Consider the following 26,121-nt stretch of genomic DNA (forward strand, 5'->3'; position numbering starts at 1 on the left):
ATAACAGGAAGTGGACGGAGGTCTGATCCTGGAGGAATCAGGGCTGAGGAGCCTAGAGCTGGGGTGAGAGGGGGGGATGAGGGCTTTCGCCCAACAAGACCCTGCAGACCCAGGAGAGGCTCTGAAACACCAGGAACGTTGGAGGGAGCAGAAGTGGGGCTGAAAATAAAAAATAGGTGTAAGTGAAGCCGACTCCTCCATCCCATCCCACCCCTCTCCTGATGCCTATCAACTAGACAAAAGCAAAATCGAAACCCAAAACCAAACCTCCCGTGTATTCTGGAAAAATCAACAACAACAATAGAAGGCTGAAGGTAAGCTTTAAAACAATCTAAGAAAATAGAATTAAAGAAAGGTTTAAAATATGAAAGCATATTAGAGGCTTAGAGAATCAATTGATGAAGTCTCACACCTGATTAACAGGAGATCCAGGCATGGAACAAAAAAGTGGAAGAAAGAAATTATCAAAGAAGTAATAGAAGAATATTTCCCAAAGCGAAAGGAGGTGAATCTCCAGATTGAAAGGGCCCAGTAGGTTCCTGGTACAATAACTAAAAATATCTCGCACAGTCCTGTGGGTTGGCTGGGCTCACCTAGCCCGTCCTCATGTTGGGGGAAGGCTCTTGTGTGGCTGCAGTCAGACAACAGGTAGAACGAGAGTTATCCGAAGGCTCAGTGGGGCTGAGTGTTCAAAATGCTCACTCCCATGGCTGGCAGGTCACACAGGCTTTGGCTGGGAGCTCATCAGTGGCCTACATATGGCTTCTTCACATGTTTGGAGCTTCCTTACAGCATGGCAGATGGATTCCAAGAGTGAATGTTCCAATAGACGGGAAGTGGAAGCTGCCAATCTCTTAAGGCCTGAATCCAGAAACAGGCACAGTGTCACTTCTGCTGTATTTTATTGGTCAGAGAGTCACAGAGCCCAGATTAAAGAGGAGGAGACACAGATCTCCTACTTCAGTGGAAGGAATATCAAAGAATTCCTGGCCATCCTCAAGTCACCACCAATCCTGAATGCTTCTAGAAATAAAACAAAATAAGTCACTTACAAAGTAATGAGAATCGGAACCAAACTCGTTTTCCAGCATTTTCTCCCTTGTGTACCATACTCCAGCTACATGTGCCAGACTCATTTTATCCTCGAAGTCTTTCCTTTGCCATTGGCTCTGACTAGAATACCATTTCCCTGCATCTCTGCATGACTCATTAGTTCTCACAATTCAAGTCTCATCTCAAATGTCACCTTCTCCAAGAAGGCCTCCCTGCCCATCATATCTAAAATAGCATTCCCAGTGAGCATTTGTACCCTTAAGCTTATTTAAATTCTTCATAGCACTTACCATTTCCAAGTCTTTTTTCTTGTTTTTGTTTTTATTTTACACCACCTCCCTGAGAGTAGAGTCTTTGTCTTATTCAACATTGTATCTCCAATGCCTAGAGCAGCGCCTGGAATGTTTGTTGAGTGGATATTGAATCAGAATCCATCTCAAGCAGACAACGGAGCAATACCTTTAATTCCTGATGAAAAAAACTATTTTCAACTCAAAATTCTATGTTCAGCCAAATCATCCTTCCATTTGGTTGAATCATCTTCAACCAAATGGAAGGAGAGAATAGAGACATTTTTCAGACTCATAAAAATTTCCCCTTTCTTTCTTCTAAGAAAGTGTCTCCACAAAATCACGGCATAAACTAAGAAAGGTTTGTTTTGTTTTTTTGGCTGCACTGCATGACTTGTGGGATCTTAGTTTCCCCACCAGGGATCGAACCCAGGCCCATGGCAGTGAAAGGGCCAAGTCCTAACCACTGGATGGCCAGGGAATTCCCAAGAAAGGTTTTAAACATGGAATCCAGAAAGCAAGGGATTTAACAGAGGAAAGCGGGAAAGGGAAGCCTCATGGTGACAACTGTACAGCAAGACTGGAATTGCAGCTCATCCAAATTGAAGTGGGCAGATAGAGGGTGCTGGGGACGGAAATCTCCAGAATAAAAGGGGGAATTTCAGTAGAATAGTTGACTGAATGAAGAAGGTAGAAAAAATTGACCATATATTTCTTCAAATGGTGCAATGAAAACAATCAGAAACTGTAGGAGAAAGCAAAAGTGTAAGAAAAAAATGTAACCAGTAATTGTATTGATCACTAGCTCCTTATTAAAGAATATTCACAGAAATCCAATAAAACATTGCTCATTGATTTTCAGGTTTGGAAATCGATCTATCGACAAAGCACAGATGGTTCACTTAACAATTGCACTGCCACCCTCTACCAGAGACAATCTGTGTGCCACCTGCCACCAGTGATGGTGTCTTCAGTGTCAGGCACGCAGGTGGTCCAGCTCCGAAATTCCACTTCTGCTTCTGGGTATTTATCCAAAGAAAATAAAAACACTAAGTTGAAAAGGTGTATGCACCCTTATGTTCATTGCAGCTTTATTTACAGTAGCCAAGATATGAAAACAATCTAGGTATCCATCAATGGATGAATGAATTTTAAAAACCGTAGTACATATTTACAATGGAATATTATTCAGTTATAAAAAAGAACAAAATCATGTCACTTGTGACAGCATGGATAGACCTCAAGGGTATTAAGTGAAACAAGTCAGAGAGAGGGAAACAAATACCGTATGATCTCTCTTATATGTGGAATCTAATATATATACATATATATGTGTATATATATGTGTATATATATATATATGTATTTTCAAGCTAATAGATACAGAGAACAGATAGGTGGTTACCAGAGACACGGTGTGGAGGAGTGGGAGAAATGGGTGTTGTTTTTTTAGTTTCATTAAATCGAATTATTTATTTATTTATTTAAAGATTTAATTTTATTTATTTTTGGCTGCGTTGGGTCTCCGTTGCCGTGCATCGGCTTTCTCTAGTTGCGGTGAGCGGGGGCTACTCTTCATTGCAGTGTGCAGGCTTCTCATTGTGGTGGCTTCTCTTGTTGCGGAGCACAGGCTCTAGGCGCACGAGCTTCAGTAGTTGTGGCTCACAGGCTCAGTAGTTGTGGCTTGCGGGCTCTAGAGTGCAGGCTCAGTAGTTGTGGCGCACGGGCTTAGTTGGCCCACGGCATGTGGGATCTTCCCGGATCAGGGATCGAACCCGTGTCCCCTACACTGGCAGGCGGATTCTTATCCACTTCGCCACCAGGGAAGTCCTAAATGAAACTTTTTAAAAAAGAAAAAAAATCTCTACAAATTTCAAAAAAAAATCCAAAATAAAACCTGTATTTTCTGACCCAAATTCAGTGAAACTAGATGCTAATTTCAAATGATGACAAAAGCAAACAAAAGCCAATTTAAAAAATTTTATAACACCCCCTAGGATGCTTAGCCAAAAAAGAAGAAGGAAAAATATAAATTAAAATTGATGTCTATTTTGAAAAAAATGAAATGAAAGTACTACCTCTCAAATTTAAGGTGTCCAGAAGAAAACTGACACTGTGAATGAATTTACTTTAAAACAAGGAAGAAAAACAAAATGAGGAAGACTAAAAATAAACTAAATAAATGTACTCACGATATTATAAAAGAAGAGCAAAATTAACCTTCAGAAATTAGAAAGTAGGAGTCAATGAAGATAAAAGCAGAAATTAACTAAATTTTAAATTAAATAATAAATTTAAAAATAAATATTTATTTTAATCTAAATTTAAAATAAATAGAAATTAAACAAATTTTTAAATAAATAAATTTTAAAACAAATAATGGTAATTAAAATTTAATTACAAACAATATTTACAAAGAATAAAATAGAAAAAGTCAGACTTCAAAAATTTAGATTAAAAAAAGGATAACACGTGTTCCTAAAAAAAGGATAACACGTGTTCATTTTTTGCCTCTTTTCTACTTTGCAGAATTTCTTTTCTTTGTTGCCTTTGATCCATTTTCATGAAGCTTCCCCGGATATTTGAAAGGTGTGCATTTTCCTGCATGCAAAGTTCTATATATCAAATCAAGTTGCAAACTGTCCATTTGCATACGGGGTGGTCAATAAATAATAATAAAGAAGAACAAAAACTGCTCTATTTTGAAACCCTTTATAATATGCCTTAGACCAACTTTCCTAAGCTAGGTTCCAACCAGTATTAAGCGCAAATTATCCACTCCTATTACAGCCTCTTAATCACCTCACATGTTTATTTTTCCTCCTTGCCTGTTTTCGTTTGTATTTCAAAACTAACTACAACAAAAATACTTAAGCTAAATATATATGTATTTCTCAGTTTGTGCTAAGAACTTTATATAGGATAATACTGACTGATTTAATTTTTATAACAACTCTCTGATGCAAGATTATTGTCCCCATTTTAGAGGTAAGGGCACTAAGTCTTAACACAGTTAAGTAATGTGCCTAAATTAGTAAGAAATTAGCTCAAGACTATTTTACCATAAAGCCTGGTTAACCATTATGCCTATAGCCTCATCTGCTTCATTTGTCCAAGAGAGGATATCTCTCCTCCGATGCTTGATAGCTTTACCCAGAAGGAAAGGAAAGAATGTGCTGTTCTTCCATGGTCAGAAAAGCAAATCAGCTAAAGAAGTGCGTGTGTGGTTAAAATTGGAGATCCAGCATATCAACCTAAATGAGTGTTCCCAAAGAGTAGGAGAATGTAATGAAAATTTCATCCTCTTTGCAATATTTTCAATATTAATTTCAACCACTAATTTCAATGTTCAGAGCTTTGCTAAAATGCATTACTCTTCATATCTTAAAATACATTTAGTGTCATGTTTGGTATGTGTTGTGTAAATGTTGGTTTTTAAAAGGGTTCTGTGTATAAAAATAATAGGACAATAGACTAAAAAGAAGTTGATATATACCATGTTTCTGATTTGGGTGAGATGAATATAATGAGAATTTCTGTTTCTGAGGAAATAACTGTATTCAGGTAAACGTTTGCGCTCTTTTACACAATTAAGACCAGTATTAATATATAAACCAAATAAGTTTTCTGTGCCAATGAAACTTTTGAAAATTGTCTCAGTTATGCTTTGAGACTGTGGATATTTAAATGTTAGCAAATATTATTCATGAAAATTGATTAGTAATAAAAATAATAGTAATTTTTAGCATTATTAACATCCTTATTATGAGGCAAAATAGCATAGCTAAAGTTGATTTTTAAGAAAGAATAGTGATGAGTATATTGAGAGGAGGAGGAGGGCATAAATGAAACATTAACAATTGACCATACAGCTGGGACTTCCCTGGCTGCCCAGTGGTTAGGACTCCGAGCTTCTACTGCAGAGGGCACGGATTTGATCTCTGGTCAGAGAACTAAGATCCCGCAAGCCACACGGCCAAAAAAATACAAAAACAAAAACAAAAAAGCAATTGACCAAATGGCAAGTCTCTGCACTCTTCTTACAACGCCTATAGGTTTGAAATTATTTTTTAAAAAATTACTTTTTGTAAATGGTGATACTTGTGCTCTCAGGCCACCTGATCTAATTATATTAAAACCAAGTGAGGCGAGATATCAGAGATCAGGATTGGGAGGGACTTCCCTGGCGGTCCAGCGGTTAAGACTCCGTGCTTCCAATGCAAGGGGCGCAGGTTCAATCCCTGGTTGGGGAGCTAAGATCCTACATGCCGCATGGCACAGCCAAGAAAATTTTTAAAAAAAGAAAGAAAAGAAATCAGGATTGGGAAAACATGCCTCTAAAGGCTGCTGGCTTCGCTGGGCAGATACAGCCATTTCTGGAAAGTTCCAAAAAGCAAAACTTGAAATTGCCATGCACTGGCAACAGTTTATGTAGCATTTACATTGTATTAAAGCTATTTACATAGCATACATTGTATCAGGTATCATAAGTCATCTAGAGATGACAAAGTATACAAGATGAGTGCAGGTTATCTGCAAATGCTGTGACATTTTATATGAGACTTAAGCAAACTCAGATTTTCGTATTCATGGGGGTCCGGGAACCAATCCCCCCTCGGATGCTGAGGGATGACCGTATACACCTTTCTCTGGGTTCATGCATGCATGTTGCATATCTGAGTACAAGCAGCCCCTCTGCTCTCTAGCCAAATTGCATCAGTGTAGGTGCTTCCTTTGCTGTCTGTGCCCAGGTGGGAATTGCTAAGGAGCTGTGCATACCCTTCCCTCTTGCATTGTCTTGTGTCTCGGGCACCCTGACCCAGAGGTCTTGACAATAAAGGCAGGCGTGTCCCAATCCTGGGCTCAGTTTCCTCTCAAAAGCTTTTGGATCAGTGTCTAGACTCAGGGGAGATGCTAGGGAAAAAAAGAAGTCTCTAGATCTGAAAAGTTCTACCCCCCCAGAACTTTGCATGCCTGTTTCCCTCTCATTATTTAGTTCTTAACTGAAATGTCAGCTTTTCAGAGGGGCCTTCCCAGACCCCAGCTAGAGTAATCCCCTAGACCCCTCACTGCCTAATCACTCTTGGCCAAAACACACTTTTTAATTTCCTCATGATACACCATCTGAAATTATTCATTTATTCCTTGTTTATTGTCTCTCTCCCTGATAAGCTTGCCCGCTGGTGTCTGCCCCGGACAGCAGGGATCTTGTCTATCTTGCTTATGCTGCAGAGCCTGACATTTAATGGGCACATGATGGCTTCGAGCTGAATTGCCACCGTCCAGCCCTATGCCTCTGCCACCTCCGAGCTCCCCTGCAGCCGCATGCACAGTTTTCCACCCCGAGTTCCTGGCATTTTCCCTTTTCACAAGTTTTAGCTCTCTTTTATGTTCCTGCAGAAATTTCCTTTATTTTTTGTGAGCCTAGCAGGGCCATACAAATTGTAGTGTATACAGGATCGGGTTGTTTTGTAGCAGGAGACTCTTCAGAGTGTCTAATCTGACACATCTGTGATCATTTTTTCACCTTTGCACAAAGCAGTTCCCAAATACTGAGCATCAGGCTTTGGGCTCTGATGCCCCAGCTGCCTTCCTGCCTTCATCCTATCCTGACTCCCATCCTGTGCTTCTTTCCGTCTCAGCTGAATGACCTTGACTGCCATGCAGGTCAAAATTCTTGCCTGGGTCCTCATCCTTTCCTTCCTAGCACTTGACACAGCAGCAATTATACAGTTATCTCTGTCTTCATTTTCTTGATGTCTGACTTTCTCCAAAAACTGTGAACTCCATGAGTGCAGGACCTTGTCTGTTGTCTCTGCTACTCTATCTGCAGTATCTAGCATGTGGCTCAGCACATAGTGGGCACTTAGTAAACATTCATTAATAAATGAAGCACCCGGAAAAGGGGCAGATTTTCATCTCAGATTCATGTAATTGGTAGCACAGCAGGAGCTATGAAAGAACCAGGGCATTGAAAGTTTTCACTAACTTCCCACTTTGCCTGGAAGCCTGGCAGAGTAGGGGTACAGAGATCTCCTGGAGAGACATACTGAATATCGAACAACAGCAAGTGACATGTTTATGACGCCAGCCATGAAAAACACGTTGTTGATGTGCCAACTCAGCCGTGGCTGGACAAACATGGCTACCAAGTCCAGAGTTCCTGGAACCAAATCAGATCTCACCAGGAGGATCTCACCTGTAGTTGGCTGTCTTCCCGAGAGGTGATGTTGCCAGAACTATTATAAACTTTGTTTCCTACCTGAGAATGTACATGTTTTCCCATTTGATCTGCAAAAAAAGCTGGTAACCAGCCACAGCCTGGAGGAGAGTCCATGCCACTAGGGAACCCATCGTCTTAGTTCCTGCCCCACCTTTGACTCTTCTCCTGCGTTGCCCCTCTCTGCCTGGTGTTCATCAAGTCCTGGTTACCAGATAGCGCCCCCTTGTGTTTACACCTCATCTTGCAGTTCCTCATTGTCATGCCGTGGTCTTCGGGAGGGTGATGCAGAGGCTTCATCTCCAGGAAGAGAGGATGGCGTCCACACAGCTCTTCTCACCACACGGCTCTCCACTTCATCAGCTTGAAATACTCTGTGTTCCTGATCATGTGCGACCACCTGTGCTAGTCAGGCGTTCCTGTTTCAGGCACAGTTCCTACTTTCTGAATCCACCTGGTGGCACATGTTAGGAGTCTCTATTTTTTTGGTACTAGAATCTAAACCAAATTGGCTTCAGTAGGAAAGAAATGCATCATTTGGATGGTTTTGTCTACACATAACAGAACACCCGATGAAAAGTGGTGTAAGCAGCGAGGACATTTATGACTGCCCGGAACAAGACGTCCAGAGGAAGGGCAGTTGCAGCACTGGTTCAGCAGCTTGGTTATGTCAACAAGGACTTGGACTCTTGCTGCCTTGTGATGTTAATTTGTCCTCACATGGTCACAAGATGGCTGCCACATTCTGAGAAACACATGTGGACATGATACTTTTGGCTAAATAGGAACATTTCCTCTTGGCGTTTATTTTTATTGTGGAGAAGACATTTTTGAGAAGACCTTCCATAGGTTTCTCCTTAGTCCCATTGGTCAAGATTGGGCCACATTCCATCACAGGTACCAGGGAAGTTTGGAGGAAAGGTGAATATCTGACTTCTTTTTTTTTTTTTGGCTTCTACGGTGGAAAATGGGCTCCGACAGTAAAGAAGAAGAGATGGGGAAACAGAAACAGAAAATGTTTCCCAGTCTCGCTTACAGTTAGGTCGGGCCACGTGACCAGACCTGACCAATAGACTGTGAGCAACAGTGACATGTGCCATTTCTGGTTGAGGCAATTAAGCCAATGCTTACTTCAAGACTTCTAGTTTCACAAGAAAAATTATACCTATTTGGTTAAGGCACTATAGTGGGGTTTCTATTATTTTTAGTTGAATAGACTCTGATACACCCTTTACCCACCAACCTGGTTATTGTCATTTGTCCTCACCCCTACCTCATATCCATCCGATCTTCCTTGGCCATGTTCTGCCCAGAGACTGATCTACGGACCACATCACACAGGTTCTCTTGCCCTGTGGCTTCATGTTGGCATCAGCCAATGGGAGGTAAGCACAGGGGAGATGTTGAGAGAGAGAGACCAGGGTATTTCAGCTCCCACTTCCTCTTTTCTTAGCACTTTCTCTTTTCCTGGCATAGCTGCATCCCTCTAGGACCAGAGCTCCTGTCTGATGGACACTTCTTCGTGTCTTTAGCCCTCACGGGGCTCTGGTAACACTGCTTCTTCCTCTGACCTGTTAGGCCCAGAAGTGGTAATGACTTCCCGGTGTTACTCATCCTGGGTACCTGTATAAGTTTCCTAGGGCTACTATAACAAATTACCACAAACCTGGTCTCCAATTTGCCTATTTTTTCCTTGCTTGCTTGAGCTTTTGTTGTCATATCTAAGAAACCATCACCTAATCCAAGGTCACAAAGGTTTACACCTATTTTGCCTCTAAGAGTTTCATAGTATTAGCTCTTACATTTAGGTCTGATCCAATTTGAGTTAATTTGTGTATATAGTGCAAGGGGGAATCCAACTTCATTCTTTTGCATATGGGTATCCAACTGTCCCACCACTTGTTGCAAAGACTATTCTTTCCTCTTTGAGTTGTCTTGGTACCTTTTTAGAAAATCAGTTGACCATAGATGTATGGATTTATTTCTGACTTTTAATTCTATTCCATTGATCTTTATGTCCGTCCTTATGACAGTAGCACAGTCTTAATTACTATAGCTCTGTAATAAGTTTTGGAATTAAGTGTGAGTCCTTCCAACTTTGTCTTCCTTTTTCAAGGTTATTTTGGTTATTCTGGGTCCCTTGCATTTCCAAATGAATTTTAGGATCAGTTTCATATCTGTCTCCTGGTGAGACCCTGGAAGGCAAAGACAAGTCTCTCAGCCGTCTTTGTGACCTGCTTGGTTTGCTGAGTATCTGGCCTATTAATACACATCAAAAGTTTGTTGAATTCAATGAAATGTTTCAGGGATTTTTGTCTGGAGTGTGGAACAAATTTCCACCTGGAAGAATGCTAAGTGTTTCAGTTCCAACGCACCGAGCTGCAAGTTGCAACTACAAAACAATTAACAGTGGCCTAAACCACAGGATATTTGTGGCTTACTTAACAAGGAGTCTGGAGGTAGGCAGACCCAAGTCACTCAGCAATTCAGCCATGTCCATCCTTCCTCTCCAGTGTCCTCAGTATTCTGGTCTTTTCTCATGCTTGTCATGTCATCAGTAGTAGACGGTTGTCATCGTGCAGGCTCCATTTCCTCATGCCAGCATCACAAAGAAGAGTGAGGATGGGGGTAAAGGCTTTCTTTTCCGGAGGCTTTGTGTGTCATCCAATGGGAAGCTCCCTCTCATGCCACTGTCCAGAACTGGATCGAGTCCTATCCCTAGCCCAGTCACTGGGGAAGGGGGATGAGATTACCATGATTCATTTAGACCAATCATGCTTTATCCAGTGAAGCAGGTGCCAGAGCATACCTTTCCTGAAATCCAGGTGAAGCAGGAGTGAGGTGAGATATATGTGTTGGGCAGCAATGAATAGTGCTTACTCAAGCTGACTATACCTGATGCACAAAATGGTATTTTTGTAGACTCGTGTAGTGACTCAGCTTATAATGTTGTTCCTTTGAGAAAATGTGTTCTCAACACCAAAGAGAACGCTTGAGAAACATTGCGATACAATCCAAAATACATGGAATGAAATTCATCCATTTATCTTTAAAACTATAGGAATATAATTTCATCATTCTTAGACCCATTTGAAGGTATTTTAGAATCTTTTAGTTTGAGGACCAATTATGAACACAAACTGTCAAGGTGTAGATATTTAGAAGTGATGGTTAACAGAGTTTACTATGAGAAAACCAAAAAAACTTGTTAATTTTTTGTTTGTTCATTAGTTCTTCTGTCCTCAAAAAGAGTGGGATTGCCAGCTGTTTATAAACCCCATTTGGTGTCCGCAAGGATGGCTCAAGGAACTAAGTTCACAGATAGTGGCAGAATCGCATCTCTGATCTCCAAGTCCACCACTCATCCTGCTTAACTGCAGGAGCCTCGATCAACAAACATGGGCTGCGTGCCCATGACCTGGAAATGTCCCAGGTGTTTCTGTCTGGCGCTTGGAATGAATTTCCACCTGGAAGAATGCTAAGTCTCTTTTTTTTTTTAAACTTTTGGGTTTATTTATTTATGGCTGTGTTGGGTCTTCGTTTCTGTGCGAGGGCTTTCTCTAGTTGCGGCAAGTGGGGGCCACTCTTTTTTTTTTTTTTTTTAAATTTTATTTATTTATTTATTTATTTGTGGCTGTGTTGGGTTTCGTTTCTGTGTGAGGGCTTTCTCTAGTTGCGGCAAGTGGGGGCCACTCTTCATCGCGGTGCGCGGGCCTCTCACTATCTCGGCCTCTCTGTTGCGGAGCACAGGTTCCAGACGCGCAGGCTCAGCAATTGTGGCTCACGGGCCTAGTCGCTCCACGGCATGTGGGATCTTCCCAGACCAGGGCTCGAACCTGTGTCCCCTGCATTGGCAGGCAGAATCTCAACCACTGCGCCACCGGGGAAGCCCGGGGGCCACTCTTCATCGCGGTGCGCGGGCCTCTCACTATCTCGGCCTCTCTTGTTGCGGAGCATAGGCTCCAGACGCGCAGGCTCAGTAATTGTGGCTCACGGGCCTAGTTGCTCTACGGCATGTGGGAATCTTCCCAGACCAGGGCTCGAACCCGTGTCCCCTGCATTGGCAGGCAGAATCTCAACCACTGTGCCACCAGGGAAGCCCGAATGCTAAGTATTTGTTTCAAGGCTGTGGCTGTGTCCCGGAGAGCCAAAGAGACCCTGGGAAGATTAAAGTGTGTTGGGGCCCGCACGGGGGACCAGACAACCAAGATCCTAAACACCTTCCAGTGTGGAGTAAGTGGGATCTCAGTATATCAAACATGAAGGGCGTGAAAGGTCAGGGGCCTGCGCTGCGCCCGGTGCCGGCCCGGCGGCGCTCTAACCACTGCACCCCCGATCTCGGCCCCGCCGTCGGCCTCCCGCCACAGGCGTCGCTGTGCTCTCGCGCCGGCCCGGGAGCCGCGTTCCGCAGGGAGCAAGCGCTCGAGCAGAGCAAGGGTTTCAGTTTCTGGCGCGAACTTCCGCCGTTGCGAAGTTGCGGGGCGGCTTGGCGCGATGTCTGGGGACGGCAGCGGCCGCCGGTCCGAGGGCCGGGGCCGGGGCCGCGACCCGCACCGGGATCGCACCCGCTCCCGCTCCCGCTCGCGGTCCCCGCTGTCGCCCATGTCCCGCCGTGGCGCCGCGCCCGAGCGCAGGGAGGCCCCGGAGCGCCCGAGCTTGGAGGACACGGAGCCGTCGGATTCCGGGGACGAGATGATGGACCCGGCGAGCTTGGAGGCGGAGACCGACCATGGCCTGTGCCGCCAGATTCGCCATCAGTACCGGGCGCTCATCAACTCGGTCCAACGTAAGGCGGGGCGGCGCGGGCGCGGGCGCGGGCTCGGGTAGGGCGCGGGCGCGGGGCGGGCACGGGCGCGGGCGCGGGGCGGCGGCCGGGCGCAGGCCCTGCGCGGCCCGGCTGGTCAACTGCGCCCGGGGCCAGCCCCGCGCCGCCCGGCCGCGCCTCGATTGGCTTGCGAGGCGCTCGCATATCCGTCGTGCGGATAGCGCTGCACGACCTTGGCCGGGGCGCGCAGGTCCCCGAGGAGCAGGACGGCACCGCCGGAGGCCAGGCGCTGTCGGGCGCTCGTCCGAGCCCAGACGGTCGGGAAGGGGGAGAGACGGCACGCGGAGCCCGGGCTCCTTCTCTTGCATCCAGCGGTTCCCATCGAGTGGTCGCCCGCCTGCGGCAGCGTCGCCCGTGAACTGTCAGAAATGCAAATTCCCGGACCGCACTCCGGACCTATCCAGTCTGAAACTCTAGGTGGCCCAGGGGATCCTGTGGCTTGCAGAGTTTGAGAACCACTGTTAGGAGCGCTCCTCAGAGGCTGCAGAAGGAGTGGAGCCTTTGGGTGACGTTTAGGGGGAGCCAAGTGGGTCCCCTTTTAAAGTTCATTCTGCGAAAGGGGTACAGTCATCTTTCTCTTGCCTGGCAGTTTTGGTTAAAGAAATAAAGCTGTTGGAAGTAATTCCCCCGGGGAGCAGGGGGCGGGGCTTGGCTGTGCTGCTGCAGCTGGTCACTTTGTCAGCCATTTGTTAGCGAATGATGAGCACGCTTCCCAAAGCTTGTATTTTTTTAAATAGAAAACCGGGAGGATATATTGAATGCCAGCGACAAGTTAACAGAGGTCCTTGAAGAGGCCAACACCCTGTTTAATGGAGGTAATTCATGATTTTATGTATGGAAGCTTTGTGTTATCGTATGTTTTAGGATAATTTTCATTAGTTTTACATAAGAATCGAATTATTGACATCAGACAACTTCCACGTTTATAATAGTGCTTTACTAGTTTTGGAACCTTTTTCACTGTAGCGCTACTACTACTTTTATTGTGCACTTACCATTCCCTAAGCATATGGTAAGGGCTTTACATGAAATCTGGGGAGGTGGGGGGCAGCAGCCTGTCTAACAAGCCCCCCAGGTGGTTCTGTTGCTTGTTCAAATTTGAGAACTTCTGTGTATTATCTTTCTACTGTATTGACTGCTGTATCCCCAGAATGCATTGGTTGAATGGATGAATTAAAAAGAAAGAACTGAGCTGGACTTGGACGTCCTGTTTCTTTCCCTGTCCTCCTCCCGACCTCCCCTCCCTCAGCTCCTTGCTCTTGGTCCACCTATAACCCAGTGGGGGTAGCCATGTCTACAGGTGGCCCTGTTGGTCTCTAGTGGAGCGAGGGGTGTGAGAAAGAGAGAGAGAAGTCTCAGCACTGAACTCTAGACCTTTGTTGCAGAGGGAGGAGGCGCTAAAAAAATAATCTTGGTTTGAATTAACAGCAGCAGCAATGTTAGTGGTAAGAGCAGTCTGTCTGCCTGAAGACAGAGGACAGGTCAGAGAGGCCCCTGATGTGGGCACTGGGTCACAGAGCCCTAGGATGAGTCCCCAGACCACTTTTCCCTCCTAAATCCATTGGGAGCAGAAAGGGAGGGTGCAGGCAGATGCGGGTAAAGAAGTCAGCAGAGCTGGCCGCTGCCCGGACACCACAATTCCTCATGTTCTTTGAAGACCAGAATGTTTATTTCTGGTCATTCGCTAGTGTGGCTGATGTTTAAACGTCACCCCCTTTCACATTCTCTATCTGTACGCTTTCAGGTCTGTGTCTCTCTTGCTGTGACTGCAGCCTCCTTACCATCCCCCATCTTGGTCCACCAGTTCACCTAATTTCCTCAAACCTTCCCGAAGCCAGCCTTTCCTTTTCACCCTGTGAAATCCCTCCTCCACCCTCTAGGCTTTTCTTCTCTCTCAAGCCTGGACCCCCAGGCTGGCTCCTCAAGGTTACTCTTGACCCCTTCGCCCCCTTATTGTTATTATTCACCCAGTTTAAGAGTTGTCGATCGTTTCCCCCTCAGCCATTTCCACTGTGCTGGCTGCGTCACCTCCTTAAGGCAAAATTATTTACAACTGACCTAGGAGGTTGTCAGCCAACACAGAATTCTATATCCTCCATAGACGTGGATTTGATGTTCTCAGTTTTAACTCTTTAGAGGCTTGGATCCATCCGTGAGAGATCTGCACTTTCCTCACAGTGTGCGCTGTGACAGTGATGTGCTGCGGGGTCTAGAACAGCCCAGGAACCAGCCCCTCTAGCTTCTGCCTCTGCCTCGTTCTCTCACTCATTGTCACTTTCACAGTAATTCTCCTAAAATAAAACTGAGGAGAGGGACTTGCCTGGTGGCGCAGTGGTTAAGAATCTGCCTGCCAGTGCAGGCGACACGGGTTCGAGCCCTGGTCCGGGAAGATCCCACATGCCGTGGACCAACTAAGCCCGTGCGCCACAACTACTGAGCCCCTGTTCCACAACTGCGGAAGCCCGTGCACCTAGAGCCCACGCTCCGCAACAAGAGAAGCCAATGCAATGAGAAGCCCGCGCACCGCAACGAAGAGTAGCCCCCACTCGCCGCAACTAGAGAAAGCCCGCGCTCAGCAACGAAGACCCAACGCAGCCAATACATAAATAAATAAATAAATAAATATTTTAAAAACTTGTGATAATGTTTAAAAAAAAAAAAAACTGAAGAAAATGATGTATAAATACAAAACCTGGAGTCAGTAAGTTCACCAGCCTGAGGAATGTTCGGGAAATAGTAATTCAAACGAAATGGCCTTGGGGAGTGAGCCAAGCAAAGGTATTTGTGTATTTGAACTTTGCTGTATTTGTCTCTTCTTGGCTGTCTTTTCAATTTGCCTTTGCCGGTGTTCCTGGAGTGCTTTTACACACTGCCTGTTCCCTTCGGAGTCTGACTAAACCCATTCCTCTCAGCCCTGCTGTTTCCCCCAATGGACCCTTCCCTCACCTCCCCAAACTTCCTCCTCGGTTTCCCTGCCCCATTCCCTTCTTGTGTCCTATTTAAATCTTTTTCTGCCTATAGCTTATCTTAAATCCCATGCCCTCTGTCAGACCTCTTGGGATCATCCATCCTCAGCGGTCACGGCCCTGCTGCCTGTAGACTGTTCATTTGGTGGTGCTCGTGCTGCCAGGCAGAGGCTGCATCTCCCGCTGCCGGCCCCGCACCTAATTTCAGCTGAGGCTCCTTGACCACTTACCTGTTGCTGGTTGGCAAACCACCACGCCCAGCACAGTGCCTTACACATAGCAGGCATTCAGTTTGACTTACATCATCAGCGCGGTGTTCACAGTGGCTGGGATGGGTTGCTGGAGTCAAAGGGAAAAGCCGGTGTTGGAGATGGTGGAGGTTTTGTTAACAAACAGCTGGGGCTGTTACGAGATTGCGGTTCAGTTCCCGGGAGTAGGAAAAGTGCAGAGGGAGTTGGCTTTTAGGAAGACTGGTTAGCCTTGATTTCAGATTTTGGTGAGCTGGGCAGGGGAACCAGTTTTTAGACGGAGATGGATGATGTCTGAGATTTTTTTGGTCCCGTGGGAAATGCGGAGTAAGTGTTATTGGAAGTTTTGGGAAAATACGTGTGGATAATGTGTATGTTGTAATGTGTGTGTTTTCCTTCTTTTTTGAATAGTGTCCCGAGCAAGAGAAGCAGTCCTAGACGCCCACTTTCTTGTTTTGGCTTCAGATTTGGGCAAAGAGAAGGCAAAGCAGCTGCGTTCTGATCTGAACTCGTTTGATATGTTAAGATATGTTGAAACTCTAGTAAGTTCAAAGCTACAGAATCTTAATAAAAAATGCTTCATCTGTCACATATTGTATAATTATCTACTTTGCTTATATCCATATGCAAACGGTTTTCACTTCATTTTTCCTTTTTTGGGCCTCAGATTCCTCCAGAGATCTTACCAAATTAAACAGATGACAGTCGAGCTATGTGGTGGAATCTAGGTTGGCAGTTTAGAGCAGTTTGAAAATCTCCTAGCCTTCTAAGACTCTGGGTGCTATGTTTATTTCAAATGGCCATTTTTTTCCTCACTCAGCTGTCAGTTCATAAGTGTTCCAGCTTATTCTCAGTGATCCAGGACCTTTGTCCCAGGCTGGGCAAAAGCCCACACTGCAGGTGGCAGAGTTCAGCTGGAGATGACAGGTCTGGTGGGGGGGGCATGTTTTGATTTGTCTTTGAGAATATTTCAGAACCATCCGAATATGATTGGGGTTCTGCTTTTGGGGTTTTTTGTTGTTGTTGTTGTTTTGTTCACCTGTCTTTGCCTCTTAATACGTTTGAATGGTTGTTACCTGAAATTTGGAAACTTTTCCTTGATGGATTTACCAAAAAAAGCACAAGGAGACTAACTTTGTACCTTACTCTGTTGTCTTTTTTTCCTTGGTTCTACTTTGAGCCAACCTGTGTCCTAGCATTTCTGCTAGGACATTGATTTTCTGACCAAATGTTTGTTAAAAGGTTATTAAAATGATTTAGTACCATGAGACCTGACCAGATAAATTATTTTGTAAAGGTATGAGGCAGACGAGGTTTTCGTTGTTTCTAAAACCTTAGATTTTTTTAAAATTTAAATTTACCCTACTTAAATTTTAAACCTTAAACTTTTCTTTTTTAACAACTTTTAAATTTTGACGTATCATGCATTTTGGAAAATGCACACTAATGTATAGCTCAATAAATAAAGTTAACTATGTATTGGGTAATCTTTTTAAAAATTACTTTTATTTATCAGGGTGAGCTTTGTACTTTAAATAACAGATCAGAATAAATTCCAGAAGTCTTAAAGCAGTCCATATAAAACCTGAAATTAATAGCTGTCTAGTCTCTGGGAAGGGAAGATCTTTTCAAGTACGACACTAAATAAAAAGACTATAAAGAAAAGATTGGTAGATTTGACCAGACAAAAATTGAAATGTGTTCCTCCAAGCGTGCGGTGGTGGGGCAGGGTGGCAGGAGAACGGAGTGGGGCTGACCATGCCTCTCTGATCGGGTTCTGACAGCCTCTCTTTTCTTCAAAGTTTAACTGCCTTTAAAGGGTGAAGCTCTCTGAGGGTTTTTGATTATTGTTTATATATGATACTACCATTTTAATTTGATAACCTCTAGGCATTTCATAATTTTATAGTGTAATAAAAGTGTACTTTCATAAAAGCAAATTTAATATAATACACTTTCTGTAAGATAGCTTCAGGTAGCAGAATTATTAGACTTCCGCCAACTCTTCCCAGGAAGGAAGATGAACGATTCTCTCCCTGACGCTAGGCCCCTGCTCTCTGGAAATGCTGAGATACAAGCTGAATAGAGGTCTCCAGGAGGTTGGCTGAAAAATGAAAATTGAAAGCCAGCTAAACTTGCCTGTTCTGTCTCAGAACTTTTGCTTTGGGATGTCATGTCATATTTTTATGCTAATTCAGCTTTGCTAATACTTTAAAAGTGAACTACGGGTGATCAGAAATTCCCGGTGGGCTTAGTTCTGGTCTGTCCACCCCTCAGCCTACAGGGGGCTAGAGCAGGGTTTCTCAGGCTGGGCACTAAGGACATTTTGGGCTGGCTGAGTCTCTGTTGTGGGGGCCTGTTGTAGGATACTGAGAGCATCCTGGCTTCTGCCCACCAGCTGCCAGTAACACTGCCCTCTCCGCCTCCCCCCAACCCAGTTGTGACAGCCAAAGTTGTCTCCAGACATGAAGCCAAAAGACCCCTGCGGGGGCATGGGGGTGCAGAATTGCTCTGGTGAGAACCATTGGTCTGGATCATCTCGCTTTCTTACCAAAATATTCTGAGTACATTGAGGAATATTTTCTTCCACAAAGAAGGTACCTTTGAAAATAGGAATTTATAATAAGAAATTTAGCCAACATGTTAGGACAGGAAAAACAGACTTTGCCTCTGGCCTGTTGTTTAGTGATAGAGATGATTGGGTACGGTGAATGATTGCTTGTGGCTTAACTGGGGTTTTTGTTTCCCTTCATTTTTGTAGCTGACACATATGGGTGTAAATCCGCTAGAAGCTGAAGAAATCATCCGTGATGAAGATAGTTCTGATTTTGAATTCATAGTCTATGACTCCTGGAAAATATCAGGCAAAACAGCAGAAAACACCTTTAATAAAACCCATACATTCCACTTTCTGTAAGATTATTTTAAAAATCTGACAGACCAGCCATTTGTAAACCTTAAATTGTTTTTTATTGTAGGGGCAAAAATTATTTGATATCGTGGAGGTGATGATCATGATGATGTTGTTTGGAGACTTTCTAAACTTTGATGGAAAAGCCCATAAAGTCTTGATGTGGATGGACCCCTCATCCTGCTTAATTTAAGCAGGAAAGGCCGTGGGCTGGCACCTCCTTACCAGGGCACCCTGCTGGCTCCTTTGCTTTCTTTCTTTTCTTTTCTTTTTTATATTTATTTATGTATTTACTTATTTGGCTGCGCCGGGTCTTAGTTGCTCCTTTGCTTTCTGGCGTGGCAGACTTTGGGTCTGTGGCGTAATGTCTGGCTTTGTTTTATCATCTTTAAAATCCTTATCAGGTAGGAGGATGATACCTCCTATGAAAGATGTCTTAAAATTCTACCAGTATATGTAAAGTGCCATTTATTATATATAATTCTCTGTTAGATGATCTCTGACTTATATTTGAAGACTGCTTGAGTCACTATCACATAAACTGCCTAGTTCATTTTTTGGATACAGCTCTAATTTTGAAAAGCTTTTCTTTATACTCAAATGGAATTGGCTTCTGTCTTAATTTCCCAGCTCAGTCCTATGGAGAAGCTAAGAACAGCTCTTACTGGTTCTTCTGTGAGACAGCCTTTAAATACATAGTAGATAACTTCTCTAGGGTAAGCACCCAAGTGGTTTCTTCCTTAAGTGGATAGCTCTGGGGCATTTGTCTATTCTGATTACCCTTCTAAACCTTCTGAGATTGGTAGTGTCTGTTAGAAGGCTTTGGAGATGCAGATGTGGTCCGTCTGTGGTGTGGGGCCCGGCATCTGTTTTTAACGAGACTTCCCTTAACTCAAGTGCCCAGAACCGCTGTATATTACAGCAAAAAGGTCAAGCTTCCTTACTATAGGAAAAGTCCAAGTCTTTTTTGTTGCTGAGTTCTAGGCTCTGTCATAGATCCTAGGATCTAAAGATAGCCTTTTGTTGTGTGACTCAAACTTTATCTCATGATGTAGCTCAACTTGCAGCCTCAATGATTTATGTACAGCTTTGCAGCCTTGCACTTGCTGTTTGTTCCCTTGGCCTGCAGTGTCCTTCCCCATTTTTTTTCATCTGGTAAGGTTTACTTCTCCCACAGGCACCAGCTTGGATGCCTCCGATGACTTCTCTAGACAGAGGTATCAGTGTAGGATCAGTTTTCCCAACCAGACCACTCCCATGTCTGGGTAGATCTCTCTGTCCAAATGCTCTCATAGCACTTGACTAATACTCCACTACAGCACCACAGGGTCTACCATATTATGTGGAAATGGATCTTTGTGCGTGAATATTTATCTGTCCATCTCTACTATATACTTGGATTTCCTCAAGTGTAGGGACCATGTGGGTCTAAATTCTCTGGGCCTTGGTTTCTGCATGGTACCTCTGTAGGGCTTTTTTGGAAGGTGGAGGGAATCCAAAAGGGAAAGGAATCCCTTGGCCTCTGCCTGACCTGTTATCTCCTAAGACAGGTGTGTTCTGGATTCCCAGGCTGTGGGCCTCTGCCCTGGCACCCCCAGAGCAAAAGGCTTTTAACCCCAGTGGAGCTGTTCGTTCCCTTTCCCTGATCTCTGAAGTTGGCTTTGTGAAACAGACAACAGGCTAGCTGGGAGGACCACAGGCATATTCACCGGCTTACTGTTCAGAGTAAAATACGAAGGTGTTGAGGAGGTATCTGTGATTGAGGTGAGCTCCTAAGAATTCTTTTAGACACACAGAGGGAGCAGAAAGGGTGTTACAAACCTGACACAAGAGTCTTGGTCTGATGTCACTCATACATCACTGATGCCTGGTTGTGAATTTGACTATGCCATGGGAACTGCCTTCAGTTAGTGAAATTAGTTTGTTTTAAAAACAAACAAAGATATGAGAGCATATTTTTCATTAGGTTGGGTTCAATACAAGGAGAGTGCCCTGTGCCAAAGCCACGAACTGATCGTTCAAGAAAAGTTCGTACGATAGAAGAGCAGCAAGCAATGCCTGACGAGGTTTGTGTTTTCACATGTTGCTTTTTAACACACCTAATTGCAAATAGCCATTAATATGATATACATGTAATTTGGCCATCTTTTCTAAGCTTCAGCGTCAGGAGTCAGGTTCTGTCACTTAAAAGTAATCATTTAATGTTTGAATCATTTTTGACATGTTTAAGCCTTTTAACATTTTATCGGATTGACCGCTTGTATTAGCTTTAACTCATTTCTGTAGTTTGGATTAGTTCTCCCAAACCAGGGTTTCTTAGCCTCAGCGCTGTTGACATTTGGGCTGGATAATTCTGTGTGGTGAGAGGCTGTCCTGTGCATCACAGGATGTTCACAGCATCCTTGGCCTCTTCCCACCAGATGTTAATAGCACCCTCTCACTCCCCCTGCCCCACCCCGAGTATGACAACCAGATGTTAGCAAACGGCCAATCAGTGGGGTGGGGGAGGGGAGGTCCACAGTCACTCCCGGTTGAGAGCCACTGTTCTAAAGTGTCCCCTTTTGTATTTTGCTATTTTATGTTCAACCTGAGAACGGTTGATGTGGTAATGCTACTCTTCTATTAGAAAATTAATATGAAAATGTTACTAAAGCCAGAAAAATCTTTTTTAACTATTAATTCTAAGATGGGGATAAAAACTGCTAGCAATCCCAGATAAAAGGTATTTAGAGGAGTTTGGCCACGTAAGAGAGCAGAAAAGGTTAACAGGCAGACAAATAGGTCAGTCTGCTTGATAACGACTTTATATTTTCAGTTAAAAAGAATGGAAGAATCTCATCAAGAAGCAACAGAAAAAGAAGTAGAAAGAATCTTGGGATTGTTGCAGACATATTTTCAAAAAGATCGTAAGTATGATACCAAGCTCAAAAGGGAGCAACTTGTATTTATCAGTTAGGCCTGTGTCACTTTCAGTGAGAAGTTATTTTTATTCAAAAGGCATATATGTAATGTTTGAATCATTTTGATTCTTTCTTGACATACGTCTTTAATGAGGCTTCTCCTCTCTAGAAATTCCATGAGAACATTGGTGTAGTAAATTCTCATTTTTATTTTTAGAAGATGGGATATTTTTTCTGTTACAAAATAATACATGCCATAGAAGTGAGAAAAGTAAAAAGTCAAGTACCTATTCTACCTGTGCTCACTCCCTAGAGGTTGCCACTTATAAAATGTGATGTATATATTTTCAGATTTTCTTATGTTTATGTCATAATAAATATGCAACTAAGTAGGGATTTTTCTTGTCGGTTTTTTGCTTCTTTCAAAGCTAATCATAATGTACACATTATTCTGCAATATGACTTCTCCATGTGGACATTTTCCCATATCAATACATAAGATCCCGCTTATTCTTTTCAGTGATTCCCACTGGGTGGCTGTATCATAAATACATTTAACAAATCCTCTATTAGCGGGCAAGTTCTTTATAACATTTTACTCTTGTGTAAACTGCTGGAGTGAAAAATCTTGGCACATAACTTTGTGCACATGTGCTAATATTTCTGTAGGACAGCTTACAGATTTTTAACAGGTCCACAAGATTGCCCTCCAGCAGGGTTGTATTGATTTCCATCCTACAACAGGATGAATGCCCATTTCCTTTCTCTGGCTAACACTAGAGAGTATTGGTCTTAACTGATAAGCAAAAACAACTTTTCCTGTACTGAAGAATTTTTTTCCTCTTTTGTCTGTAGCTGATACTCCGATGTCCTTCTTTGACTTTGTGGTTGATCCACATTCTTTTGCCCGAACAGTGGAAAACATCTTTCATGTTTCTTTTATTATAAGGGTAAGATTTAAGATTATTTCTCTAATTGTTTTTATATGCTTTTAAAAGGGTAAATAATAACAGGTATAGATGGGAGCTGGCAAAGGAATTTGTACTAACCAATAAGTGTTTTAGACCCATTGTAGCAAAACATTGACAAGTCATAGGCAGAAGAAACTAGCTAAAAACTTATGTGCTTGCTTTTACATTTTAGAAATTTTTTAGAGAAAGAATTGGCAAAATTTGAATATGGAACTTATAGATTAGATAACTGTATGATATAAATGTTAAATTTCCCGAACTTGGTAGTTGTCATGTTATGTACGAGAATATTCTTGTTTTCAAGAAACATACACTAAAGTCTTAGGGAAAAGGAACAGATTGTCTATCACTCTCATAAAAATTAATATATATAGAGAGAAAGCAATAATGTAAATATGGCAAAAGTCAAACAGTTGGTGACTCTGGGTAAGGGATATCTGGGAGGTCTTTACAGTAGTCTTGTAACTCTTAAGTTTGAAGTAATTTCAAAATAGATGGTTTAGGAAAAAAAAGAAAAACGTCCTCAGAAATGTACTTTGAGAATTTGCTCTAGGCTGTCTTTAGTCTTCTGTCAGGTTGCATTCCTGCACTTGTAAGATGAGTTCGATTTTCATCTTACGCAAAAATCTTGTATTGACCAAAGTATTTTTCCAGAAATGATAACAAAGGCATATTTTGTCAACGGTAAATGGTAGAATTATGCATAATAAAATGTGGATATTCAGGAATTCCCTGGCTGTCCAGTGGTTAGGACTCCACGCTCTCACTGCTGAGGGCCCGGGTTCAGTCCCTGGTGGGATCCCACAAGCCGAGTGGCACAGACAAAAAATAATAATAAAAATTAAAAGTATGAATCAGTCAAAGAGTCAAGATGGTTACAGTTTTATTTAAGAGCTCCTCAGGATGTGGTTGTAAAAGAGCTGATTAGAACCTGAGAGATACCCCGTGTCGAGAAGGATGTTAGAGAAGGCTTGTCCATATAAACTTCTCATTGTTACGGTACACTTTGATTGTCTAAGATTTAGAATTTTCTAATTGAGTAATTTTTTCATCCAATGGTTATAGCTTTTGAATCTAAATTTTAGTCTTCTCCTAAAATCACATTTGTGTTTTAGGATGGGTTTGCAAGAGTAAGACTTGACCAAGACCGACTGCCAATAATAGGTAAATGATTCTATGTTCAGAACAATTAGTTTTAGAGAAAGTGGACTTGTTACTAGAGTTTGTGAAATGTATTTTATTAAATGTAAACTAGTTTTATTTTAGGTAACTTTACAGTGCTGTGTCTTCAACTAACTGAAAATGCTGAAAACTTGATCATAGTTTAAAACCTATGGATTCATCTGTGTCATTGATTGAACATCTACTGCTGTGAAGATGAACAAGAAATGATACAATTTCCCTTAAATTTTAATTTAGAAAGTTTGTAATTGCAGTTATTTTTGTAGTTTCCTTCTTTCTATTTTAACCCTAATGCCAGCAGCTCCTCCTCTCCCTGAGAGAATCTTTAATTCTTTGTTGAATGATTCACACTCTCCATTACTCTTTGCCTTCTCAGGTCTCCTGTAGAGAATGAAATTCTTTCATTGCACTTATGTCTTCCTTTAAAAGTTCTTAATTTCATGTTGGACCCACTAGGCCTTAGCTCTGTGGTTGGTTCATAGATATGCAGAGTTTTTCAAATGATTGGAATGTGTTATTCTACCACATTTTTTTCTGAATGGAAGCAAACGGGACTACTTGCTATTGTAATAATACAGCACAGTAATGCATGAAATCCTAATAAATATGTAATATTCTAAGTATCTTGTCGATACAGGTTTCATTCCTATTATTCATTGGTTTCTGTTAAGATTACCTCTTCTGACTTGATAACTTTTGAAAACTTTGTCTTTCAAACAGAGCCTGTTAATATTAACGAAGAAAGTGGAGGAATTGACCAAAACACTCAAATTAGGAATCAGGGAATTATAGCTTTGAGTTACCGTGACTGGGAGGTAATGCTCTGCATGTTGCCTTGGGCAGTTCGTCTCCAAGAATTCCTTTGCTGTAAACCCAGTGCCCAAATGTTCTTTGTTCTCTGCCAGGAGATTGTGAAGACCTTTGAGATCTCAGAGCCTATGATTACTTCAAGTCAAAGCCGGCAGAGGCTAAGTGCTTGACACCAGCTGAAGGTAACATTTCCTATGGGAAGCTGCACATATTTATTAAAGTTTTTTTTCACCTTTTCACATTCTGGTTAAATTTGGATTTTGTTTCCCTCTAGTGCCCCATTTTTAGAACTGTGTGTAACTGTTGAAAAAAGCAGAACAGGACCTAGTGGTTGCAAGTTCCCTTCTTTGGATTGATTACTATGGTGTTCTTAAGACTTGCCATTGAAAGAGACAGAGCAGGGATTGTTCTTGGTTTGGCTTTTTTTACGCCCAAACAGATGGATAAATTAGATAAGTGGAATATTGAATCCTCCCATCAGTTTTGTTCATTGTCCCATTAGGTTCGCTTACTTTATAGGTACAAAGTAGGAAAGGAGGATTAAGACGGAATTACCTTGGAATGATGTTGGTAATGGGCATTTCTGAAATTTGAGTTGTGCTTATGAAGTAATTCTTCATCTTTATGGAGAACATTGCTGGGAGGAAATCTTAGTAATGATCTGGCATTCTGTACTGCACACAGCTGTGGATGGGAATCAGAAGACTGGATTCTGTTGGCTCTGCCCCTTTAAAATGTTGGGCAAGTCAATCTCACTCAGCTTTGTTTTCCTTCTCTATAAATCTATCTATAAAATGGGGGGATTCTGAATTAGATAATTGCTAAGACTTTTTCTTCTAGCTCAGATGTTCTATGATTTGGAGAATTAAAATTAGCTTTTTAGTACTTAATGTAAACTTTTTTTTTTTAAGGAAAAATAGCTTTATTTTTAAAAGAAATAAAATGTCTACTGAAAGTATACATGAAACAGCATCTTTCACTTAAGCCCTAAGCTTGATTATGTATGCTCTTTATTATATTCCAATGAGATTTTGGAATTCAATTTCAAGGACAATAACATTTATTAGTAGCTATTGAAGAAAGCTACTGACTTTGAGGAAAAAAATTCAGTAACTGTTTACCTACCCTAAGATACTCATCCCCACAATATATTGGGGATTATTTGAGCATGTAAAAATTTAACAAAATATGTATCTTTTCATTGCGTCCATCAATACGTTAAATTCTCTGCTACAATCCAAGTAAAATGATGGTGACCAGTGTTTTCTGATACTGTCCATGATGGACAGAGTAAAATCACAGCATAAAGAGGAGCCAAGAATTTATACTGTAAACGTTATCTGGGTCCAAACATCTTGCAACAATTAGTGTAAACTCTTAACATGTGCTTCAATTAATTGAGCTTCTTTTGTTCCAAGATAATTGAAGGAAAGAGGAGAATCCATGTAAGATATATAATGTGTGTTTACTGGCGCCCTCCTCACCGAGGAGGGGCTGGTTGGTAGATTTCATGTGTGCATCTTAAATGAACTGTTATCATTTATAAACTGTTAACCAGCTATTTTCCCCCTTTTTTTAGGACTCAAGTGGATAGTGAAGTCCAAAAAGGAAAGCAACATATTGTATTGTACATACTATATGATTAAACATTTTTAAAAGACAGATTGTTTTTAGTAAAGTGTAGCTTTTGATAGTTAATGGGTCGTCTTTGATTAAAGGAGGTTCACTGCCATATTCACAAATAA

General features: G+C 42.4%; 1 protein-coding gene across 3 annotated transcripts; it reads left to right on the forward strand.

The window, feature by feature from the left end:
- Window positions 1–11,947: 11,947 nt before the first annotated feature.
- NSMCE4A (NSE4 homolog A, SMC5-SMC6 complex component) lies at window positions 11,948–26,121 on the forward strand. 3 transcript variants are annotated; one of them, XM_082424794.1, is made up of 11 exons: window positions 11,951–12,349; window positions 13,126–13,203; window positions 16,014–16,144; window positions 18,364–18,515; window positions 20,480–20,579; window positions 21,329–21,419; window positions 22,269–22,363; window positions 23,500–23,548; window positions 24,287–24,381; window positions 24,472–24,558; window positions 25,956–26,121. In XM_082424794.1, exons 1-10 carry the CDS (start codon window positions 12,058–12,060, stop codon window positions 24,544–24,546), a joined length of 1,158 nt encoding a protein of 385 aa, XP_082280920.1. In that variant the 5' UTR covers window positions 11,951–12,057; the 3' UTR covers window positions 24,547–24,558; window positions 25,956–26,121. The 3 variants fall into 3 exon arrangements, with proteins under 3 accessions (XP_082280919.1, XP_082280921.1, XP_082280920.1); XM_082424793.1 differs by having other exon boundaries at window positions 11,948–12,349; window positions 24,287–24,558; XM_082424795.1 differs by lacking the exons at window positions 18,364–18,515; window positions 20,480–20,579 and having other exon boundaries at window positions 11,950–12,349.

Source organism: Balaenoptera physalus (assembly GCF_965194825.1).
Source record: "Balaenoptera physalus genome assembly, chromosome: 14".
Taxonomy (NCBI): Eukaryota; Metazoa; Chordata; class Mammalia; order Artiodactyla; family Balaenopteridae; genus Balaenoptera; species Balaenoptera physalus.